Source organism: Pituophis catenifer, unplaced genomic scaffold (assembly GCF_029215685.1).
Source record: "Pituophis catenifer annectens isolate HBS135680 unplaced genomic scaffold, rPitCat1.0.hap2 SCAF_1, whole genome shotgun sequence".
Taxonomy (NCBI): domain Eukaryota; kingdom Metazoa; phylum Chordata; class Lepidosauria; order Squamata; family Colubridae; genus Pituophis; species Pituophis catenifer.
This window is the reverse complement of record NW_027256881.1, coordinates 162,449,778-162,474,870: the sequence shown is the minus strand read 5'-3', so window position 1 is coordinate 162,474,870 and position 25,093 is coordinate 162,449,778. Positions and strand designations below refer to the sequence as shown.

General features: G+C 37.3%; 1 protein-coding gene across 1 annotated transcript in view; it reads left to right on the top strand.

Moving 5' to 3' along the window:
• ADARB1 (adenosine deaminase RNA specific B1) overlaps positions 1-25,093 on the top strand; it is a 70,977-nt gene that overhangs the window by 22,372 nt on the left and 23,512 nt on the right. The window contains exons 2-3 of the mRNA XM_070956738.1: positions 10,930-10,974; positions 14,158-14,232. Of these exons, the coding sequence (XP_070812839.1) occupies positions 10,950-10,974; positions 14,158-14,232 (100 nt within the window). The 5' untranslated portion in view covers positions 10,930-10,949. The remainder of the gene's footprint in view (positions 1-10,929; positions 10,975-14,157; positions 14,233-25,093) is intronic.

The window sequence follows — 25,093 nt, the reverse complement described above, 5'->3', positions numbered from 1 at the left end:
TCCGGCAGAATGCCCAATAAAAATATTTCTGATTTCAAGTCTGTATGCTGCTTTATCATTTTTTCCAACCAAGTATGTATTTTCGTCCAATATTTTTTAGCTTTTGGGCATGTCCACCACATATGGTAATATGAACCAGATGTTTGATTGCACTTCCAACATTTAGTGGATCTATCTTTATACATTTTTTCTGGTCTTGTTAGTGCAAAATGCCATCTATAGAACATTTTATACAAATTTTCTTTATATGCAGTTGACATAGTCAATTTAACATTTCTATCCCACAGTTACTGCCATTTATCCAGTTCTATTGCATATCCAAAATTTTTAGCCCAAACTATCATTGTCTCCTTTACCTATTCGCTTTCAAGTTTAATACTTAATAAGTAATTAAGTAATATATTTTCTTTATCAGTTTTTCATCTGTTCCAGTTAATATCTAGTCCAGTTCTGTTAATTCTTTATTAAAACCATACATTTTAGCATCTTTCTCATATCGAGATTGTATCTGCATTTGTGGCCACCATGCAATGTCCATCCCTTGACTACTAAGTTCCTGCTTGGTTTTTAATTCCCTTTTTTCATTCAAAATATATTTATATCTTATAATTTTTTCCATATTAATAACATTAGGATATATCAATGCTTCCATTGTGGAAAGCCAGATTGGTATTTTCAAATACTGTTGTTCTTTAATTTTAAACCATACTGATAGCAATGCATTTCTAACATAGAAATAGTCTTTGAAAGTAGCTACTGTATGTATCTTATTTTTCCAATACCATAAAAAAGCAAGCCAATCTAATTGAAGGTCCTTCTAAAGTTAATAGTCTTTTGTGCCTCAAGTCAATCCATTCTTTCACCCATGTAAGTACTGAGGCCTGATAATACAATTCCCAATCTGGCCACACAAAGCCCCCTGTTTTTTTGGAGTCTTGCAACATTTTCAAACCTATTATTGCTTTTTTCCCTAACCAAATATATCTTAATATTATTTTATTTAGTTCTTCAAAATATTTTTCCCCAATTTTATTGGAATTGTTTGGAATAAATATAGTAATCTTGGTAAAATGTTCATTTTTATAGTAGTTATTCTTCCTGTTAATGACAATTGCAGATATTTCCATTTCTCCAAATCTAGTTTAATTTGTTGCATCAGTTTCATATAATTATCCTCTTTGATCATTGCACATTTTGCTGTTAGTTGTATCCCTAAGTACTTCACTTTTGTGACTATCTGTATATCAATTCTTTCCATCAACACTCTTTTTTGTGTATTTGCGAGATTTTTAACTAAATTTTTTGTCTTATCTTTATTTATTTTCAATCCTGCAACTTCCCCGTAATCTACTATCTTTCTAATTAACTTCGGTCCAGTTTCTAGTGGGTCTTCTAGTATAAAGACCAAGTCATCTCCAAATGCCTGTAGCTTGTATTTCTCTTTTTTTATTTCCAGGTCTCTACTGTTGATACTGTGTTGTCTAACATAGTACGAGGTGGTAGAATAGGAGGGCTACTCCTATCATCCACTGTCATCTACAGTTTTATGTATATTCAACTCCATATTTTTCCGGCTGCACCCCAGGGCCAGATGTTCAACCTCTTAGCAAAGGCAAAGTAGGCTGAATTATAGTACTAGGAGTTCTCCCTGTCATACTGCTGGCAACGTGCTGTGTTTAGTTGCAGAGTTAGTTGGAAGAAGTAGGATTTCACATTTAACCAGTCCTCCATTGTTTGCTCTGCCTTTGATTAATTTGGGGCTTTTTTGCTTGAAATATTATACTAATTACATATTACTCTATGATTATATTGGTTAATGTTAAGTAATGGAGGCATATTTGGAACAATGGAAGCATACCAAATGCTTCTACTATATGCTAAAAATTCTATATCATATATTGCTACATATTGCATTACAGCATTGAACAACAGTAACAAAATCTCTCTCTCCTTTTCTCTTTTAAAATCATAATATTTCATAATGAAAAATATATTAAGCACCAGAAATATTAATTTGTATGCATGCCTTTCTGCACAATTTTTTTTGCTGGCCACAGTTGTAGTATTGCTAGAAACATTTTCTTTCTTTCTTTGAATAATAACATCAACATAATAGAATAACAGAGTTGGAAGGGACCTTGGAGATTTTCTAGTTCAATCCCTTGAACAAGCAGGAGACCCTGTACCATTCTGGACAAATGGCTGTCCAATCTTTTATAAAAATCTCCAGTGATGGAGCACCTACCTACAACTTCTAAAAGCAAGCAGTTTCACTGGGTAATTGTTTTCACTGTCAGGAAATTTCTCTTTAGTTTCAGGTTGGTTCTCTCCTTAATTAATTTTCATCCATCACTTCTTGTTCTGCCTTCTGGTACTTTGGTAAATAGGTTGACCCCCGATTCTTTGTGAACACTGCTACCGTGTTATCCCTCGTCCTTCTTTTCATTAGACTAGGCATACCCAATTCCTGCAGCTCCCTAATCATCTTTGTTGCTCTTCTCTGCACTCTTTCCATACTCTCAACATTTTTTTATATTTAGGGTGACCAAAGCAATATTCCAAGTGTGGTCTTACCAAGGCATTATAAAGCAGTACTAACACTTCCCGTGATCTTGAGTCTATCTCTCTGTTAATGCAGCCTATGATTTCATTGACTTTTTTTATGGCTGCAACACACCATTGGTTCATATTTAAGTGATTGTCCACTAGGACTCCAAGATCCCTCTTGCAGTTGCTGCTATTGAGCCAGGTACCACCTATTCTATACCTGTGCATTTGGTTTTTCTTGCCTAAATGTAAAACCTTACTTTTCTCACTATTGAATTTCATTTTCTTAGATAGGGCCCAGTATTCAAATCTGTTGAGATCCTTCTGTATCTTGAGCCAGTGTATATTGTTATTATATTTCATTTTTCTCTCTATGTTTCCCAATCTGTTTCTTGTATTCTGACACAGTATTCAGGATGACAGAACCATTATCAAATAAACATTAAAATATTTGTGACTTCCGGTTTGCTGCTTGTCCCCGCTGGACGCTCCTCTGGGATCGTCGAACCCACTGCCTGTAAGAGCCGCCTTTTTCAGCGGAATGGTGGCTCGAAAAAACTCCGTTTCCATTAGGAAACGGAGATAGAGCCGGCTGGGGTGGGTAGAGTCCTCTGACTAATCCCAAAAGTTTTTTATTTACTTTTGGGAGGGAGCGGAAGAGACTCCCCGTATCCCCAGCCGATGCTCCGGGCTCTGGGAAATCTCTGCTACACGCAGAGCTAGGGGGCAAAAACAAGCCTGTAAATCTGTCAAATAAATTAATTAAAGAAGATATGAGCTGGACCTTTGATCCTGAAGCGCAAGTATTCCTTTTATTCTATTTTGCCTAAGAAGTGAAGTGAAGGGAAAAAAGTTTTTTTTTAAAATGGCGATTGCTGCTGCGGCTTGAAGAGAGGCTGAAAGGGAAACTCCTTCTGTTTTCAATTACAAAGTAGCGGAATGAATACTTTTGGCTGTAACTGAAGGCAAAATCTCACTCTCATTTCTGTTTTTTTTTTTTTTTTTTTTTTTCTCTTTGAGGATCTGATATTGATCTTGGTTGGAAAAAAGTTTTTTTTTTCTCTCTTTTCCAGTAAATTTTGTCTGCGTGGAAAAATGGCACTGAGACTTATAAAACTAGACAAACAGGCAGTGGGGGGGGATTCCCCCATTAATAAATTACATCAACAAGTTTTAACTCTCCAGTCACAGAAACCTGACTTTAATATAATAGAATTTCTTCTTGAGGAGATTGTAAGAAGGGATGAGATTGTGAATCAGCAACTTGAAAAATTTAAGTTGGAAATTAAAGAAATTGGTGAATTGGTGAAATCTAAGTTTGGCTTTTTGGATCGAAAGATTTTAAAAGTAGCTAATGGCTTAGCAGACTTTATGACTCAGTTGGAAGCAAATACTAACTCTAAAATGAAAGAAACTGAGGAGAATTTGGATGACAAGATCCAAAAAATTAAAAAGGATTTGGCAAACATTCAGGATAATAGTTCAGAAGACAAACTTAAAATGGAGGCTGATCAAAAGACTGTTATTGAAGAAAATGTACAACAGAGGATTGAAAGAGAAGTTTTAATGATCCAATACAATTTTACAGAATATGCAATTAGACTGAGAGGTTTGCAGGAAGATGACAGAGATGATTTAAGGAAGATATCTTCTGAAATTCTGGCTGGGATTTTAAAGGTTCAACCTGATGAAGTGTTTTGCAGGATTGACAGAATTTATAGAATAAACTCCTGGTTGGCAAAACAAAGGCAATTGCCTAGAGATGTGGTGATTTATTTTACAGACAAAGAAATTAGAAATAATATTGTCCAGAATTCTTATGACTCTGTTTTGCAATTTCGTGGAAGAAAGATTTGGATTTTTAAGGAACTCCCGCCCAAGATGTTAATGGAGAGGAAGAAATTTGGTTTTCTAGTGAATGAGTTAAAAAAAAGGAATATTCTATTTAGGTGGGACGTCCCAGTTGGTTTAATATTGAGACACCAAGGAGTAAGATACCAACTGGATACAGTCGAAAAAGCGGAAGAATTTTATCAAAAAATTTTAAAAATAAATTTAACATCTTTAGGCATAACACAGGACAAGCAAAAGGAGTTGGAAATAAAGGGAAAACATCAAATTACAGAGGCTGTGGTAGATAAACTGTCTTTGGACTCCTTGGATACCCCAGCTGGACTGTCTATAAATTTGAGAGCAGTGTCATCTGATTCTAATGTGATGAACTATCAACTTACAGACAAGTGCGTAAATCAACCAGTTGATATACAAGTGAAGGAAAAGACATATGAGATAATAAAACAAAACCAACAAGATCAATTTACAAAGCAGAATGACAACCGATCAGCTGATACACAACTTGTAGGAAGGAAATCTGGATGGAAATGCAACCCGCAAAAGAAAAAGAAAAGAAACAGATCTCGTAGAAATAGTAGTTTCTAAACCAAGCAACAGTGAAGCCAGGGATTTAAAAAAAAAATAAATGAATATGTGAAAAGATATTGGAGGCGAATTATCGTTTAATACTATCTTGAGGAAAGTGGCAGATCTCTGCAATGCCGTGATTTTGGGATGTGGAAAGAGCCTTACATTGTTGGATTTGAACTATCTATTTTGGATTTCTTTTACCGATAAATATATTATATCTATTTTGAGTTACAAGGCAAGAGAGTCATGCTGGGGCATGCAGAAGATCTGGCTGTTACCCACAAAGATGATGGGGATTTATAATCCTGATGAAAACCACAATTACAACTATATGGAATATAATTATAATGTCACTCGGGTGGTTGTTTTTATTTTTATATATACATGAGGATATTCATTATTGATGGGGGCAGAAGATGACTGAAGATTTTGAATAAACTGTTGCACCAGGATGCTATGTTACCCTATTATGGATGATGGATTTAACAATCTAGTGGAAAGACATCAAAGAAGATACTAAATGAATTATAAATTTAAAGTTATTGTCTTTTTTTATAAAATGGAATGTATATATAGACATATGTATATTTTAGCAGAGTGGGCAGTGGATTATATTTAGAATTGTAGTGCATGGTAATCTTGCAGGAAACTGGGTTGAAATAGGCTAGTTTAGTGATTGATTAGTTTAAGAAAAAGGATTTTTAAGTCATATATTTTGGGGAGTGGAAGAATCGGATAGAACTGAACAAATGTTAAATTTGGAGAAGGCTGCTTTGAAATGTTAAATTAATATATATAAAAGTAAAGGTTATGTTGTTGTAATAATAATAATATTTTATAAGTTTGGGGGAGGAGAAAAAGGGTAGATTGTGAAAAGCGGAGAAAAGCGGAGTTATAAGAATACTTTGCTAAGGGTCAGTACTTTGAGGAGTGAGTAAGGGCATGGTAAAATATTATGTAATTAATTATGAATTAGCTTATTGTTGTGAAGAAGAAGTCACAGGGGGGGATGGGTAGTGAGGGGGGGTTAGGGAAGAAGGGAGGAAAAGGGGGAAAAACTTGTATTTGAAAAACTTTTTCAATAAAAAAAAAAAAATATTTGTGTTTCCCACAATAATGTGAAGTTAAGCTGCTATCAACAAACCTTTTTGACCAACTATTATTTCTGCTTTTTGACCAAGATAAACAAAGGTAGAACAAAAAGTTAATTCACATTGCTTGGGATATACAGTAGTTGTTGAGTTCATTTGTGAATTTCCAGAGGGCATTTATGCCAATTTCTAAAGTATTAGTGATTTTAAATGTTAGTAAGAATGTTTTATAGACACTAATATCTGTTAATTTTATCTTGCTATAAGATGGTCAGATTTGCTTTGAACTGTGATATGGGTGGCAAATAAATTTGATAAATTAATTAAATAAATAATGGGCATAAATCTTTTAAATAAACGGTGAGATTTACATGTCTTTAAAGAACATTATGCTGTAGTTTTTGTCCAAATTGAGCAGTAACTTAAAATTCCATTTAAAATTGTTTCAGCATTCTGTTTCTCATACTTGACTATAAATAAAAAGTATCAGTTGATTACACTGAAAAAAAAGCAACAAAAGTAATCAATAAGCAGCATGAGGGTGGATGAAATGAAAAATGCATTTAGCTCCAAAGATGGAAAAGAATATTTCATTCCCACATCCCCAAATTTCTAGTTTTTTAAATGCCTGCACGAACTGTTCCTGATCCAAATGTCTGTGGAGATTCTGTCATCCAGATCATAATTGTCTTGAAGGTACTTTTTTTTTTCCTTCTTCAAAAGGGAACTGGACTCCCCCCCCCTTGAGGAATAAGACAAAAATGTTTCACTTCTTATCCAAGAAGCTTCATCAGTTCTGATGGCAGGGGGGAAGGATAGGTACTGACATCCAGATGTTGCTGTTTGTTCTGATAGTCTTAGTCCTAGCCATCCTTTCAAATTTAGTAAGCAGGCAACCATTTGCTCTAGGGTATAAATATTCTAATTGTCAGAATATGAGGAGCGATTGGATGGCTTAGTGTGGTTTGATTATGTGACACAATCTTTTCAACCAGTTATCTCCTTCAGGGCCGGAGGGCACCCTGGCAGAACGTATTTTCAATAAATCCATAAAGGGGTTACTTTAAGATATTTAATGTTTTAATGTGGCTCTGCTATGAAGACCCTCTGTCCATCATAGCAATTAGCAAAAGGGAGGTAGGGAGGAAGGACCAGTGCTCTGGTGGGAATTTGCATCATAGGGATATGGGTTTGAAATTGGAAACCACCATTTGGTAGTATCTTGGCTTTCTTTTGCCACACTTCTATTCCTATTTTCTCCAGTTCTTTCTTATTATTATCAGACAATTTAAAGGATGGTAATAAGAGATTCAGTAAGATCTTTACAAACTGAGTCAATCAGCAGAAACTAGCAACATGAATTTCAACAGGGGCAAACACAAAAGACTTACATTTGAAAGGAAAAAATCAAAGGCATTATAGGATGAGGAAATTGTATTAGGCAGCAGCATGTGTGGAAAGATTTGGGTGTTCTGATGGATCATAAGCAGAACCTGAGTCTATAGTATGATGTATTTGCAATGAAAAAAGCAAAACAAAGCAAAACAATGTAGTCTTAAGCTGCATCAATTGAAGCATAGTGTCAAAATCAAGAGAATTTTGTTTCTCTCTATTCTGTGTTGATCAAATGACATAATGGTGTTTAGAATACTGTATCCAGTTTTGGGTACCACATTATAGTAAGGACAGTGACAAATTGGACAATGTCTGGAAGGTAACAACCAAGATAAGGAGCCTGGGAAAAAATGAGGAATGACTGAAGGCTTTGAGTTTGTTTACCCTGAATGAAAGAATACTGTGTGAAGATGGAGACCTTCAGAGCAATCATGTATGATGGACTGATTAAGTACAATTCGAGGAAAGAAGAAGCAATGGGTTGAAATTGTAAGAAAAAAGATTTCAAATGGACATAAAAATAGTAATGGTAAGAGCTATTCAACATTGGAACAGACTTCTCAGAAGATAGCCAACTTTTTTTAATTAGTGCTTAAGATTCTCTTAAGATTCACGTAAGATTAATTAATTAATTAATTAAATAGTTAAGAAGATCTTTAGGTGGGAAGTTGTATTCTATAGTGTTTATATCAGTCTAGTGTGAACAACAAAAACAATTGTGTAAAATTTTGCAATTCATTGGCTTATCCACTATATGATAGAGCATGTGATAGGAGGCTGCCATAAAACATCCAATGATGAAGTGTGAGTTATATATATTCAGATTACAACAGAGATATTTCTGGAAGAATATGTCAAAGGGTTATTGTTTCATCTCTGATCAAATTTTGTAAAAATCTAATATATTCAATATGTAAGATAAGGATTAATCACAAGACTTAAGCAGTTTAATTTTCTTGGATCATGTAGATACAAAATTGTTAGAAAGAGTCAGAAAAACTCAAGCACTCTTAAAGTGAATCAATTTAAGTGAATAATTGAAGCAAATGAGCCATTTAAAGACCTGTGTGAAAGGCAGCTGTATTTCTAGCCTTAGTATAGGATTAGAAACACATAGAGGCACATCAAATAAACCCCTTAAGAATTTAGACTGAATTGTTTCAAGAGGGGTCTCAGAGCAATATTTCTAGGCCAGGGATTCATAAATTAAGTAACTTATAACTTTTGTGTTGTCTATCCTAATTGACAATTGTGTTGTCATCCTGACAACACAACATCCTGATGTCAGGATTAAATTGTTTCATCTTGAAAATACAAAGTAATCGTTGATCTTTTCTGGATGTTGATGCTGAAGAGGAAATCCTGTGATATTTAAATTATTTATCTGTTGTTTAAAGGAATGATACAGCATTTCTAGATAAAACAAGTATTTTTTTTAGTGTAGTTGATTTTAAGTTCATTGTTATTACAGTTCGTTATTCCTACTATGCAGTGTTCAAGACTCTAAAGGTTCTCCCCATAAGTACTGTGCTAGGAATGTACAAAAAATGATTGTGTCTTCTGCATAAAGGAGAATTTCTACTGGCTAGTATGGGGCTTGCATCTATGAGCGTTTGTAGAACAGAACATAAAGGGTGGGGGTCACTTACATACTTGTTTCACTTCTTTATCAGTGGATATATGGGCAGCAAGAATATAAAATCTACATGGAATTATGCTAAAAGAGCATTGATAAGGGCAAGTAGTCATTTGATTGAGGTGGCAAGAGCAAACAGTTTCCCCTATAATTGTTTCTGGTTATTGTGCCCAATATAGGGAATAAGAAATGCACCTTTGGTTAGACTACACTTGGAAAGTCTAAGCTTGATCTCATTTCCCTAAAGAAAGCCAGCTTGCTCCAATCCTATGATAATACCGTGTATCAACCAATCCACCAGTTCTAGGTGGAGATTTCTAAAATAGACTTGTTTATAATGCCCATCAGACTAATTGGGCAAAGGTTAGATTTTTTTAAAGTATCTTTTTTAAAAAATCAGAATTATGATATGGATTTACAACAGACAATTGATATTTGAAATATGCTTCCTATGTATGCAAAATTGGGATTTACCAGTTGATGTTGGACTGTAATAGTTCAATTAAAATTAGATCTTTCCCAGGGAGTCTACCATTTTTAATCTATGAGATAAATTTGGAGATTTCAGATAGTCAAATTTGCTGGTTCAAATTTTAGCCAGACAATTCTGTATGCTCAGAAGACAGAAATTGCAAATTGGTACCTATTGTATTTGAGGATCAGTTACGACAAATGGAATCTCCAAGTCTATTGTGACAAATATTCTGCTTAAATCCCATTTGAATACAGTTTCCCTTTGGGGAAACAGATTGATGCAGAATAGGAATGGAGCATTGTGCTCTCCCCATGATCTCTTACCCTCTTAACTCTTAGCAATAGACTCACCCCTTCCTTCTCCCCCTTCTGACTAGTAACAAAGCCACCCCCCCTTTTTTTTGCTGTTAAATTTCTTGCAGTTAGTTTTAAGTCTTAGTTCAGTCAAAAAACCCCTATGCATTCACATTAGTTTCCTAAATTTCTTCTCATTTTTTTTCTTCCAATTGGAATGGGATATGATTGTTCTTTCAGTATTTAGAGGACAGAATAGTGGATAGTTGTGAAAGCTGTTTGACTCAGTGGTGGGTTGCTTCCGGTTCAGTCCGGTTCTTGCGAACCGGTAGTAATGGCGGCGGGAGGCTCCGCCCACCCATCCGGACGTCATCATGAACGATCTGCACATGCGCAGAAGCGCACACATGCGCTCCTGTTGCAAACTGGTAGCGGAGGTAAGTAGAACCCACCCTTGATTTGACTTCTCTTTGCTATTTTAAAATCTTGCCCTTGCGGCCCAATGTTTTGCTGTTACTGGTAGTAGACCAGACTGGTAATGCTTCTTTAGACACATCATCAGACTGTTAGAACTATTGTACAATGCCCTATCTCCTCCTCTGTGCTCACTGTTTTGTAGAGTAAGTTAGATTGCATAGGCAGGGCTTGAGTTGCTTCCTGTTCCTGATAAAATAAGGGGACATCAGTATATAACTGGAAGGTGTCTCTGCTTCCTTCTTTGCTTTCTTGTGTTGGAATATTATAATCTTACCTCTCTCTGGGGATTGATGCAGCTTTCAAAAACATCCTCCTCTTTCATTATCAACCTTTCTCAATAGTAATAGAGACTTCAGGGTCTTGTGGAGGCATGAAGCTTTCCTTATAGAGGTTTCTTGCCAAAGATGACAGTCTTGACATCTGTATTAGTAGTAACAAGATTACTAGCCATGCTGTACCTAGTCTTTTTACCTACCTTTAGCTGATTTATATCCCTAACTACCAACAATGCCCATTTAATTTGGGGGAAATCACAAGAGGCAGAGTCAGTCACAACTCTGACCCTAATGCCTCTGCCTCCTTTCATTCTAGGGACAGCAATACCACACATCATGAGGGCAGAAAAAGAGATACAAGGTAAGAAAGAAAATAATGGAATGTGGGTAAAAGTTAGCCTAACAGTTTGACCAAAGTGGGTCTGCCTCTAGTTTACAAGGAGAACATATGAATTAAATTATTGTTTTGGGACAATGTGGGTCCTGAAACATTTTGTAAGCTAATATGTAGAAAAAAGACAAATGAAGACAAGACACAGTGATTTAGATAGAAAACAAAAGTTTTCTATTGAAATTTATTATTATTTTAAAGTTAAATTAATTGTAATTGAAGGCATGCAAGAATAATTAATTGGGAATGAATCTGAGTTTGTTTTTTAAAATGAAGAAATATGTTGGAAAGGGAATGGACAGATAAAAAAGGTACTATGTAACACAGGAGTCCCCAACCCCCATCCGTGGACCTGCACCAGTCCGTGGTATGCCAGAAATCGGGCCACACAAACAAGCGAAGGCCTATTCGCAGAATGTAGGCAGTGCACAAAACTATGACTCCTCCGGTCCATGGAAAAACCCTCTCCTCAGAGAAATGTCCCTGGTGCCCAAAAGGTTGTGGGGTGCTGATCTAAAGGGAAAGCATAAGTGATGAAAGATTAATGTTAGGTCAAGTGAAGTTGTAGCAATACAGTGAACAGCCTCATCTTTACCTCTTTCATCTGTGGGCAACTGATTTATCACATCCTATTAGATGAATCAAACATCTTCTCTTTTCGTTTTGCTGTTTATGTAAACAACAGCATTTTTTAAAAAATGTATGGCTGCTATGGTCATATCAGCTCTTACAGGATGTGAGGAGCTCTCGTGGTGCCATAGCTAGAATGCAATATTGCAAGCAAATTCTGTCCTTAGCCAGGAGTTTGATCCAGACCAGCTCAAGGTTGACTCAACCTTCCATCCTTCCGAAGTTGGTAAAATGAGGACCCAAATTGTTGGGGACAATATGCATTGTAAAACACCCACAGAGCATTCTAAAGCACTATGGAGCAGTGTATAAGTAAGTGCTATTGCTATTAGAACATATTTTGTGATTTGATCTGCATCTAGGAGAGTGAATTGGAGGTCAGTTTCCCTAAATCCCATAGGTCGATTTATGGACTTGCTTTCTCAAAATAAAACTTTAGATTTTCTATGTCATATTTAAGTATTAAAACATCTATGTATAAAGCCATGAGGCCTTATTTATCAACCTCCTATGAATAGCAGCCATGGCCAGACAAATTTATAGTCTATTATTGTTTCATAACTTGCATATAATTCCCATACAATTGGATAATGCATGTTTTGCATAGCTTCATTATTCTTTCACTATTTATTTTTGGATAAATTTGTATGCTGTATACTTTTTTTGACTCCAGATAGCTTACAATCATAAAAACTTAGTAATATAAACTAATTAAAAGCAACCACTACTACGCAAAACTCTCCCATTATCCACCTAAATGGTATTTTGCTCACCAGAAGTTTTGAGGAAAAATGTAATCTTAAAAGAAGGAGGCCATCATGATCTTTTGTGGGAGAGCAAGCCTTTGTGTAGAATAGGTAGTCCAGAAGATAACAAAAACTGGAGCTGTGGGGTACGTTACATAGATAATGATCAACCTCTTAGATTGGATCCAGAAGTTCAACAGCCGCCAGTACAGTTCCAGCAACATAACTGTGGCTAAATTGTTTTCCAATGGGCAGCAAATAGGCAGTTACATTATCCAACAGTTATAGAGGACTTGAGGGCATCTGAAGGAGAGCAAATTGCTGTTGTCTAACCAGGACATGACAAGGCTGCTAATCATGGTTTTCAGAGCCTCCTTGTTCTAGTAATTTCACAACTGGTGGACCACCAAAGCTGGTCAAAGACTCTCCTTGAAAAGACTTCTACCTGCTACTCTAGCAAGAAGTGTGAATCCAGGATAATGTGCAAGCTGTATACCTGTTCTTACAGGAAAATACAACCCATCAAGAACTGTAGATGGTATACTTTTACTATTGCTGCATTATTTTAACTCTGCTACTTTTAAGCAACTTTTAAGATTCCATACTTAGAATAAGCCATTTCGTATCTAAATAAAATATTTTAAAGATAACCTCTCTAACCTATTAACTGTTTCACTTAGGGCAGAATTCTAAGTTGTTCTTCCTACAGGAGTATAATATTTTAATTTATTTTTTATTTATTAATTTTATATGTCTCCCATTTCATTGATAAGGAGACTCTGGGCCTTATCCTGCCTCCCCATGTGCGGTTATTTGTGCTAACTTTAAAATATTTCTTTAATTGTATTGATATTTTACATTGGTAAATACATTAAATGCAAACACTTTATCAAAAATGTATGGAAGTATTCTGTTTAAGTGAATCAGTGTCATTTCTACCTACAACCGGTAGGATATTTTTTTCAAGTATCCAGTCTAGTCTATCTCCCTGGGTAAAGTTCCCCTATCCAAGTACTAACCATGGTCTGTTGATTCAAGCTCAGATAATTTATGACTGAATAAAGACAGAGCTAATGAAATAGGGAGCAAGAAATGTATGAAATCCAGGATAGTAACAGTAACAGAGTTGGAAGGGACCTTGGAGGTCATCTTGTCCATCTTGTCCCCTGCTCATGCAGGAGACTTGCCTGCTTTGTAATTAGAGGATAAATAAATAACAGATATATAACAGATTAACAGAGTTGGAAGTGACCTTGTAGGTCATCTAGTCCAACCCTCCACCCAAGCAGGAGACCCTACACCATTTCTGACAGATGGCAGTCCAGTCTCTCTTGAAAGCTTCCAGTGATGAAGCTCCCAAAACTTCTGAAGGCAAGGATAGAAAGTAATCGAGGTGTATCTTCCCTTTTCACCAGTCAGGCAGAATGATCTTGACTCACTTTTATCATTGTCAGAGAGTTACTGTGGTAATTTAAAGGGAAAATCTACACACCCAGCCAACTGGGTTTTTAAATAAGTCAATAGTATAAAGTAAAATAAAAAATACCTTGTTTAAAGTTGCTTAAAAACAGAACTGGATTTTCAATTAAAAAACATATACTCATCTGGGATAATTCCAATTATCAGTAAGTATTAGAATGCAATTTATGTGAATAAACATTTATATGAAACACAGTGCTGTATAATATATATTGTAATATATATTTTAATAGTCATGCTGATAATACCAAATGTTATTTTCTAAAACATACTAAAATTATTCTGTTTTATCTTTCAGGAAAAAGCCATCTGCACCAGTATAGAAGCCTGAACAACTATTTCATGATGAACATAGATGATGAAGAAAATATGAGTAAGGTGTACTCAGTATGGTTTCTGCAGGGTACTTCTGTTAAATCCCCCTTCATAGAGGCAAAACTTCCTTTCAGGTTTTTAATGAAATGAGGAGGATATTTCCTATTTTTTGTTGTATGAAGTAAGATCCAGTGTCAGCATTTAAACATAAGGAGCAGTCTCTGAAGTGTACATTAGTACCACTGAATATGTGATCTATTTACTTCACTAAAGATTTAGTTGCTTTGGTTTGAATGAATGTACAGAATGCATATTACTGACAATTAGGTCCCCTTGAATTTGGTTAATTCAGTTAATGTTAGCTTATTTATTTATTTATTTATTTATTTATTTATTTATTTATTTATTTATTTATTTAGGTAGGTAGGTAGGTAGGTAGGTATATTTCATATTTCTAGACCAGGGAGCATGTTGGCTCAACAGTTAAAGATGCTGTATCACAGGGGCTAGAAAGCTGACAGCCCGGGTTTGTGACACCCCATGACATCTAGTAGTTTGAAAGCATGCAAATGCAAGTAGATTAATAGGTATCACTTTGATGGGAAGGTGACGGTATTCCGTGTGCCTTTGGCGTATAGCCATGCTGGCCGCATGACCACAGAAAAAGTCTATGGACAATGCTGACTCCCTTGGCCAAGAAATAGAGAAGAGCACCACATCCTAGAGTTGGACACAACTGGACAAGGGAAACTTATGCCTTTAGCTATTTCTAGACCTCCCATCTCCCTCAAGGAAGGGCTCTATTAACTATTACAGAATATGTCTTATTGAACTCTTTGAGCTTATAAGTAGGCATGCATTCAATTATGCTCTTACTCTTGATCAAATTATATGCATCATAATATGTTTTTATTTATTTTTTAAACTTTGTTATACCCAGTTTTCTGTTTCTTCTAGTTTTTAAAACTAGTTTTACCCCTTCTAGACAAGCATAAGATATTGAATATGAAAAGTTGTAGATCATTTATTTCTGTGAAACTAGCAACATTTTTGTTAAACTATTATGTTCAAAGTTATCTGATTCTCATACAATAATTATGATAATCATAATTATATTTTATTTATATAATCATCATAATATGATTATTATGTTCTTATGATTTTTAAAAATTATTTCAGCCATTTTTTATCAAGATCTCACATAGCTTGTTATAGAAGCTATGATTACTGTAGTCTTTTGTTGTTCAAGGCTTTAGCTAGCATTTTTTTTCTGCAGAAATGTGGAATAACTGCAGCTGTAGTATCCCTGTTCCCATATTTAATTTATGTATATCTGATAAAAAAATAAAATATTTTGAGAAACATTTCTTACAAGAAGATTCTTTAATATATTTGAAATGTCAATATCACTTATTTGGAATCTGTGTTACAAAGGAAATCCTGTCTCACCTACTAATTTTTATTACAGAGATCTAGGTAGCTTGCAGTAAGCCAACAGCAACCAGATGTGGGGTCAAAATCTGCAAAGAGGTGAACTTGGTCTTCGGATCTAAACCTTACCCCTTTTATGCATATGTATATTCTAGGTTAGGTGAGCTTTGCCTTCCAGAATCAGAAAACAAACTCTTTTCTGCTTCTAGAAAAAGATCTGAGGCTCTAGATTTTATTTCCTGCCTCAGTAAGGAGCAGATTCTCCCAAGCTCTGAGACCCACAAAAAAGAAACTCTTAGACTATATATGGGCTGAATGGGAGTGAACAGAATGATCCTAACTAGTTCCATGCCCTAAGGTTGGGTTGTGCATGTCATATAAAAGGAACTTTCAATTTTATGCTATATCATAAAAAATAGAACTTTCCTTGAGGTTACCAAAATAGCTCTCCATATCCAGTCCATTGCATGCAAAATTTAATGTATATTTTTCATTTTTATTTTAAAAAGTGAATTTTCTGAGTACTATTTTGTGTGTGTGTGTGTGTATTGAGTGTTGTATTTTATTTTTGACATGCCAAAAGAAATATTAAATATATTTATTTTAGATTATAGTATTAAATAATATATTTTAACTGATTGCTTTTATTCTATAAATATGACTTTGTCCTTCACTTGACAAAAGCTGCAAAATCAGAAGATTTATATCTTTATATCCCTTATTACCAGGAAGAGAATCATATGTATTTTCTGCAAAATCAATAGGCTCATGATACCACTAGGTTTTTTTATATATGTTTATGTTCGACTTGGTTTAAGTGTTAACACTGAATTTCATTTGTTCAATTACATATCAGTAGATCTTTCTATGTTACAGCATAATGATAAACTATATTTGTGAGTTTAAACTTATCTGTTAAAATTCCATGTATGAACATGTCTCATTCAATTTTAAGGCAAATAAGCCTTAAAATACTGGAAAGGAAAAAAGACTTTTGTAGGCTAAATAAGGTTTGTATTTAAACACAGTTTCCTTTTTTAAAACTTTAAAACAGCTATTGCTATTTTACAATTACAATTTACAAAAACCTAATGCTGTTTGTACAATTAACTTCTATAAGTTAATTGTACTTCTATGAGTTGTTGCTACTATTGTCTACTTTGGTAAGAAATTATGCTAAAAGAGCAGGTTCTTATTTATTTAAATTTTCTAATCATATTTTAATGTTTACTATGACTTACAGCAATATGAATTAATGTTTGTTACGTGCAGTAAGATATAGTGACAGCATTTAAGGATAAGGGGCAGTTTCCTGGAGTGCAAAATAATTCAGAGCAAAATATTGGTAATTGATTGATATTATTAATAATTATTTAAGGCCCAAGCAGTGATTGATGGGAAAATAAGTATTTGGAACGTATCAAATCCATACTGACAGTATTGGGAAAATGCAAATGTGCCAAAATTTTAAAAAAAGCATTGAAAGACCTAAAGCTTTTAGTATTGAGTAGGATTTGAAAGATGAAATCTCAAAAACATTTCTTTGGGAAAGAATATTAATTTATCAATTCCAATACATAAGAAATAAAAGAAGGAGCAGTGCAATAAAAAGATTTATTGTGTAATATTGATATTTTTATGAAAGCATTTATTCATAAATAAGAATGATTTTCTAAACAGGAGAAGTTCAGAAATCTGTGATGTTATCATTGTGTTTGTAGGATTAGATTGCAAAAATAGTTAATAATGACTAACTGATTGGGTCATGTCTCCCTGTGATCTATGCTTTTATAGATGGGAACAATTTGCACTGAAACCAGTGTATTTGCTTCTGATTATTCATACAGAGTTTATATTTAGGTATTTACATGTGTAGTTAGAATCTATTGAGGTGGGAGGACATATCAAATCCTTCCTAGATACATTGTATTAGGTCTGACCTTGTCTAGGCATTGTGCTATTGAGCTGAAAAGTCCCCTCCCCTCATTGAAAGTGCATGCAGCCTCACCCTACATATTCAAAATGGGTGGCTATACCACGATGGTATCTTGGGGGATGACTTGGCCTCATTCTGCCAAGCTATTCCTGGATTCCTGCCCTGTATTAAATGAAAATGATCTTAAATATTGGGCTGTTATAGAAATGCTGAAATAATTACTCTCTCTCTTATTTATTTTAAAGAGCCTATGGGCATACATATTTATTATTTATCTTAATACAAAGCAAATTCAAAAATATTTTCTAACAACTCAAAAGGTTGAAGGTAAAAACATTCCTTTGGTCCAGTGATAATCAAATTCACACATTTGATGGTCCAGCTTGAAACAATCTGAAACTTTCAAAACTATTTGATTGAAATTTTTATTGGGACAAAAATGTTCTAAACATGTAGTCTCCAAATTACATCATATGAATATAATGCTCTAAATGTGTTTTATCTGAATACTATTTTCTATCAAATTGTCCCTTGAGGTAAAATATAGGATATGGTGAAACATATTACAAAGGAAATAGTTCTTAGAAATATGAAACTATTTGTAGCATTATTTTATTTGTCTTTATTGTAAAAGTATTATTTCTTGCTTTTTAACTTGTATGTTTTACCAATCTCTTTCTATCCAGCTTCTTCTAATTTTCTATTCTTTTGAGCACCGAAAGGAGTAACCTATCAAGCTTTTGTTGGAGGATGTTATAAATGAAAATTTAATAGCCATTCCATCAGCTTTGTCAACTAGGTGAAGTGGTGTGTGCATGTTTTAACTGCTAGGTTTAAAACAAATTTAAATATGTTATCCAGGAGATAAAATATTTGCATGTATAGTAAGCATTTAAAAACTTCTGTCTTTAGAATATTTTTCTCCAGTAAAACAGAGTATTACTTTTCACTGGATTTCTTGCAGCATTTAGCTACAGCAAATTAAAAATGTGGTGTCTATTTTTTTTAAAAAGGCAATGAATTACTGGGTTACAATTAAGGCTTTGACATTTAATATCTTGTTTTAACAAAAAAATAATATACAGTAGTGGCCAAAATTGTAGAAACCTTTTGGGAAAAATGTATTTTCTAAAACTAGCTAATAATATCACTTTTTTTTGGAGTAGTAAATTGTAATAAAATTATACACTGCTCAAAAAAATAAAGGAAACACAAAAATAAGACATCCTAAATCTGAATGAATGAAATATTCTTAGTAAATACTTTGTTCATTACATAGTTGAATGTGCTGACAACAAAATCACACAAAAATTATCAATGGAAATCAAATTTGTCAACCCATGGAGGTCTGGATGTGGAGTTACACTCAAAATTAAAGTGGAAAAAAACATTACAGGCTGATCCAACTTTGATGTAATGTCCTTAAAACAAGTCAAAATGAGGCTCAGTAGTGTATGTGGCTACCACGTGCCTGTATGAACTCCCTACAACGCCTGGGCATGCTCCTGATGAGGTGGCGGAAGTCTCCTGAGAGATCTCCTCCCACACCTGGACTAAAGCATCCCCCAACTCTGGACAGTCTGTGGTGCAATGTGGCATTGGTGGATGGAACGAGACATGATGTCCCAGATGTGCTCAATTGGATTCAGGTCTGGGGAACGGGCAGGCCAGTCCATAGCATCAATGCTTTGTCTTGCAGGAACTGCTGACACACTCCAGCCACATGAGGTCTAGCGTTTGCGTGCATTAGGAGGAACCCAGGGCCAACCGCACCAGCTTATTTATTTATTTATTTATTTATTTATTTATTTATTTATTTATTTATTTATTTATTTATTTATTTAGTCAGATTTATATGCCGCCCTTCTCCCATAGGACTTGGGGCAGCTCACAACAATAAAACAACCCAACAATAGATAAAAATTAAATAGTATTAAAAGCCAATTAAAATCCCCAAATTCCCTAGTAAAAATCCACGGCAGATCAGGGAAGTTGCTGAAAGAGCCATGTCTTTAGGTCGGCGCGGAAGGTGCGGAGGTTGGGGGCCGTCTGGAGCCTGGTAGGCAACCCATTCCAGAGGGTCGGTGCGACCCTCATCCTGGGGACCGACAGCCGACACTATCTGGCCAAGGGGACCCGGAGAAGGGCAGCCCTATGTGAGCGCACTGGGCGGTGGGAGGCTGGTAGGAGATGATCCTGCAAATACCCTGGGCCCATGCCATGAAGGGCTTTATAGGTGAGTACCAGCACCTTGAAGCGGATCCGGAGGAGCACCAGCAACCAGTGCAGCTCGCGCAATAGTGGTGTTATATGGGAGTAGTGGGACACACCCGTAACTACTCGCGCGGCCGCATTCTGGACCAGTTGGAGCCTCTGGGTACACCCCAAGGGCAGCCCCATGTAGAGGGCATTGCAGTAATCCAACCGAGAGATAATGAGAGCATGAGTGACCATACGGAGGGCATCCCTGTCTAGAAAAGGGCGTAACTGGTGCACCAGGCGAATCTGTGCAAATGCCCCCTTGTCACGACCGTTAGATGGTCCACTAAAGACAGTCGTGAATCAAGGAGGACACCAAGATTACGAACCCTTTCCGAGGGAGCAAGACACTCCCCTCCCATCAACAGTGATGGGAGGGTCTAGATCATGGGATGCCGGTATCCACAGCCACTCTGTCTTGGAGGGGTTGAGCCTGAGCCTGTTCCTACCCATCCAGACCCGTACCGCCTCCAGGCACTTAGACATCATGGAAAGGGCATCCCTGGGTTGGTCCGGAGTGGAGATGTAAAGTTGGGTATCATCAGCCTACTGATGATACTGCACCCCGAAACATGAATGATCTCACCCAGCGGCTTCATATAGATGTTAAAGAGCAGGAGGAGAGAACTGACCCCTGCGGTACCCCACAAGTGAGGGGCCTCAGGGAGGATCTCTGATCCCTGCCCAAACAAACTGCGTACGGCCCGAGAGGTAGGAGAACTACTGTAAAACAGTGCCCCCCACCCCCAACCCCCCAAGACGTTGCAGTAAGATACCATGGTCGATGGTATCAAAAGCCGCTGAGAGGTCAAGTAGCACCAGGATGGAGGAATAACCCCCATCCCGGGCTCACCAGAGATCATTCCCCAGGGTGACCAATGCCGTTTCCGTGCTGTGTCCGAGCCTGAAGCCTGATTGGTATGGGTCTAGATAATCAGTCTCCTCCAGGAATTGCGGAAGCTGGTACGCCACCACAGACTCAACAACCTTCGCTATAAAGCGAAGGTTGGAGACAGGACAAAACTTGTTCTGGGAGGCCGGATCCAGGGCAGGCTTCTTGAGGAGGGGGCGAACCACCGCCTCCTTGAGTAAGGCAGGGAAGACCCCATCTCTCAATGAAGCGTTAATAATTGCTCGGATCCAGTCTCCAGTCACCTCCCTGCTTGCCGCAACACGCCAGGGGGGACAAGGGTCGAGTAAACATGTGGAGGCCCCCAGTCCCAAGTGGACAATCCTGTCCACTTCCTCCATAGAAACAGGATCAAAGTCAACCCAGCTGTTACCTCCAAGATCTGCTCCCATCCCCTCGTCGGATCCTGCCCAGTCGGAGTCTAACCCTATCCGAATCTGAGCGATTTTGTCTTGCAGAAATTGCGCAAAATCCTCAGCACTGCCTTGCAAGGGGTCCTTCCTCACTCCCTGATGGAGAAGGGAGCGGGTCACTCGGAACAAGGCTGCTGGGCGATTTTCTGCAGATGCAATGAGAGCAGTGAAATAGTCACATTTCGCTGCTTCCATTGCCACAGGATAAGACCTAATATGGGTTCTTAACCGTGTTCGGTCAGACTCGGAACAGGAAGACTCCAATGGCCCTCTAGGCGTCTCTTCCGACGCTTCATTTCCCTGAGCTCCACGGAAAACCATGGAGTTGCCCGGGATCCCTGTCGGAGGGAGAGGCCGTAAGGGAGCGATTCGATCCAGCGCTGCGGTGGCCGCCTGTTCCCAGGCATCCACCAGGGCCTCTGGCGAATCGCAGGATAGGTCAGTGGGAAATGTCCCAAGCTCCGTCAGGAACCTATCAGGGTCCATCAGGCGCCTGGGGCGGAACCAACGAGTCGATTCTGCCTCCCAGCGGTGGGGTTTGGCGGAAGGAAAGTCTAGCTGAAGGAGGAAATGGTCGGTCCATGACAGGGGTAGCACAGAAAGGTCACCCCTACCCCGAGCATTTATCCACTGCCCAGAGATGAAAATCAGGTTGAGTGTGTGTCCACCGCTGTGAGTTGGGTCCTGTACAACTTGAATCAGGTCCATAGCCGTCATGGACGCCATGAACTCCCGCACCAACTCTGATGTCTCGCCATCTGACGGGAGATTAAAATCTCCCACAACCATCAGGTTGGGGAGCTCAACCGTCAGATCAGCTAAGACTTCGCGTACTGCAGGCAGGACTGAAAACACGTAGCTGGGAGACAGGTACGTAATCAACAGAGCCGACTGTACTCCAGGGTCCCATTTCAACAGAAGGGATTCACACCCTCCAATCTGAGGGACAGTGACCTCCCTAGGTCTAAGACCTTCCCTAATGACAACCGCCACCCCGCCACCCCTTCGGTGGAGTCGCGGCTGGTGTAATACTCGGAAACCCGGTGGGCATAGATTGGAGAGAGGAACCCCTCCCTCCGCGCCCAACCAGGTCTCCGTAATGCAAGCCAGGTCCGCACCCCCCTCATCAATCAAATCCTGGACAAGGGGGGCCTTATGCACAACAGACCTGGCATTAACATACACCAGCCAGAGTCCTGGGTTCCGCACTCCCATATGGTCTTGTGAGCATATGGTCTCACAAGGGGTCTGAGGATCTCATCTTGGTACCTAATGGCAGTCAGGCTACCTCTGGCGAGCACATGGAGGGCTGTGCGGCCCCCCCAAAGAAATCCCACCCCACACCATTACTGACTCACTGCCAAACTGGTCATGCTGGAGGATGTTGCAGGCAGCAAAACGTTCTCCACGGCGTCTCCAGACCCTGTCAGGTCTGTCACATGTGCTCAGTGTGAACCTGCTTTCATCTGTGAAGAGCATAGGGCACCAGTGGTGAAGTTGCCAATCTTGGTGTTCTCTGGAAGTGTTGGAGATGTGAATGTGATGATGCCACGTATTATCATATATGGTGGACATGTAAAAAAATTAAGGCATTTTGGATAAAAATATGGTGAATTATTCAAAATATTCTCGAAAAGAAGATAAAATTTACTCCACAGTTCTTCTTGTTAGGTATAATTGCAGATTGTACTGTTATAGAGACTAAGTTGATTTTAAATTTAATAACAGCAGCCAGACTTTTGGTGGCGCAGTATTGGAAGAAGGAAGACTTGCCTACTATTGAAGAATGGACACTAAAAGTAGTGAACTTAGCAGAGATGGCCAAAATTTCAACGTATTTGAAGGACCATTCAAATGAAAGATATACATTGGAATGGAGAAGATGGATTGACTATATTCAAAACAAATATCGGACTAAAAAGCTTCAAATAGCTTATGAATGAAATCAACTTTTTCTTTTTGAATTATGTTTTGTTAGTTGAAAGGGGAGTTAAAGAGCAAGAGGGAATTAAGAGCCTACAGAAAGTTAGCATATTTTAGTTTATGTTTGTTAAATGTTATACCCTGTATTTGCTCTGGGAAGTCCAGGGTGGGGGGAGGGGGGTTGGAGGGAGAGGGGGGATGGGGGGTGGGGGGTGGGTGGAGGAGGGAAGGGGGGGAGAAGGGACGGGGGAAAAATTGTTGTAATATTTGATAAAACTTTTTAATAAAAAAAAATCTTGGTGTTCTCTGGCAAATGCCAAACGTCCTGCACGGTGTTGGGCTGTAAGCACAACCCCCACCTATGGATGTCGGGCCCTCATACCACCCTCATGGAGTCTGTTTCTGACCGTTTGAGCAGCCACATGCACATTTATGGCCCGCTGGAGGTCATTTTGCAGGGCTCTGGCAATGCTCTTCCTGTCCCTCCTTGCACAAAGGCGGAGGTAGCGGTCCTGATGCTGGGTTGTTGCCCTCCTACGGCCTCTTCCAAGTCTCCTGATGTACTGGCCTGTCTCTCAGATGTATATCCAACTTGACAGCTTAAATCCTCAAAATAGGTCATATGCTGTCTTTTTGTTTGTTTGTGCAATCTCACAGAGCAACTGGTGACAGATAACTCTGTGATAAGAGAGAGGACACTTGAGCAGCAGAAAGTTAAATTTTCTAAATTTTCTTCATTGGGACTCATTTTCGGAATTAAAAGGAGCCTTCCTTCTCTGCCCTCACCTGCCTACAAATGGCTAGGTTACCAGAGCTGATAGAGCTATGTGTGAGCTTAACTCATGACAATAGCCCTAGAATGAGTCAAGAAGCCAAAATGTCTATTAGAGAATTGTCACTAAATAAGCTTTAGAAAGCATGAAAAGGGGGTTGTGGCTAGAGTACTATGTCCTACTCTTCTTAGGAAGTACTCAAGGAAATAAGAGGATGTGAACTTTCTCCCGCCCAATAATATTTAACTTGTGTTGTTTCCGTAATGAGCTGCCTGTATTGTATGCTTTTGACATCTGCCTTTAAAGATTAATCCATTTTTCTGCTATTTCATGTAATCTTTTTATTCTTTTTTATGAAGCCTTTTTAATTTTATTCAATTGTTCACATATATTTCATTGGTATAATTCTAACATCCTAGTCCAGTCTATACAATGTCATAATATCTTGTGATGTCTGTGTTGGAAGGATTGTTCTTTTATACATTGATTTCTAGTTTCGGGTGACAGCTGAAAAAATGTTTGATACTATGTTAAATCTACACATAATTACCATTATTAAGTTTATCTAAGTAAGATATTCTAGTTAATGTTTATTACTTCATTTCACTCTAAGTCCATTTGTATGTTTTCATGGTATAAAACATATTCTAGCATTAGTTGATAGTAATACTAACTCATAGGAAATCTGTTGGATAACTAAAGCTTTATTTTTTTCATGCCAGATATATTGATACTGTGACACGGTCTTCTTTCTATGTTCTTTTCCCTATAATCCCAAAGTCCTATATTCCAGGCATGAGTGCGGTTCCAACATGTTTTGCTCATTTTATTTTTTCTTGCAGTAGTAATTTCTGTTTCCATTCTGTTGTACAGAATAGAGTGGGTATTATTATGCATATAACTGAATTATGTTATTTACCCTTTTTCAGCCTGATTATACATCTTTGCCTCTTTAATACCTAATAGAAATAAATTGCAATATCTTTCCTTATAATATATGGATTAACAGCAGTTTATAATATTCAATATAATATTCAGGGATTCTAGGGATCCAAATTGAAAAGAAATGAGTAGAAATAATGGATGTATTTGAAATAGAGATGTGTAAATAAGTATGAATGTGGTCATGTCATAATGGCATACATTCATAAACTAATTCATTCTGTCAAATTTGCTCCAAATTTGTTTTTTTAAGCAATCACAAAACCAGGGAATTTTCATTTATGATACTCCCTAACATGCTCATTTTGCACCCATTCTTCCCTAAGAAAGTG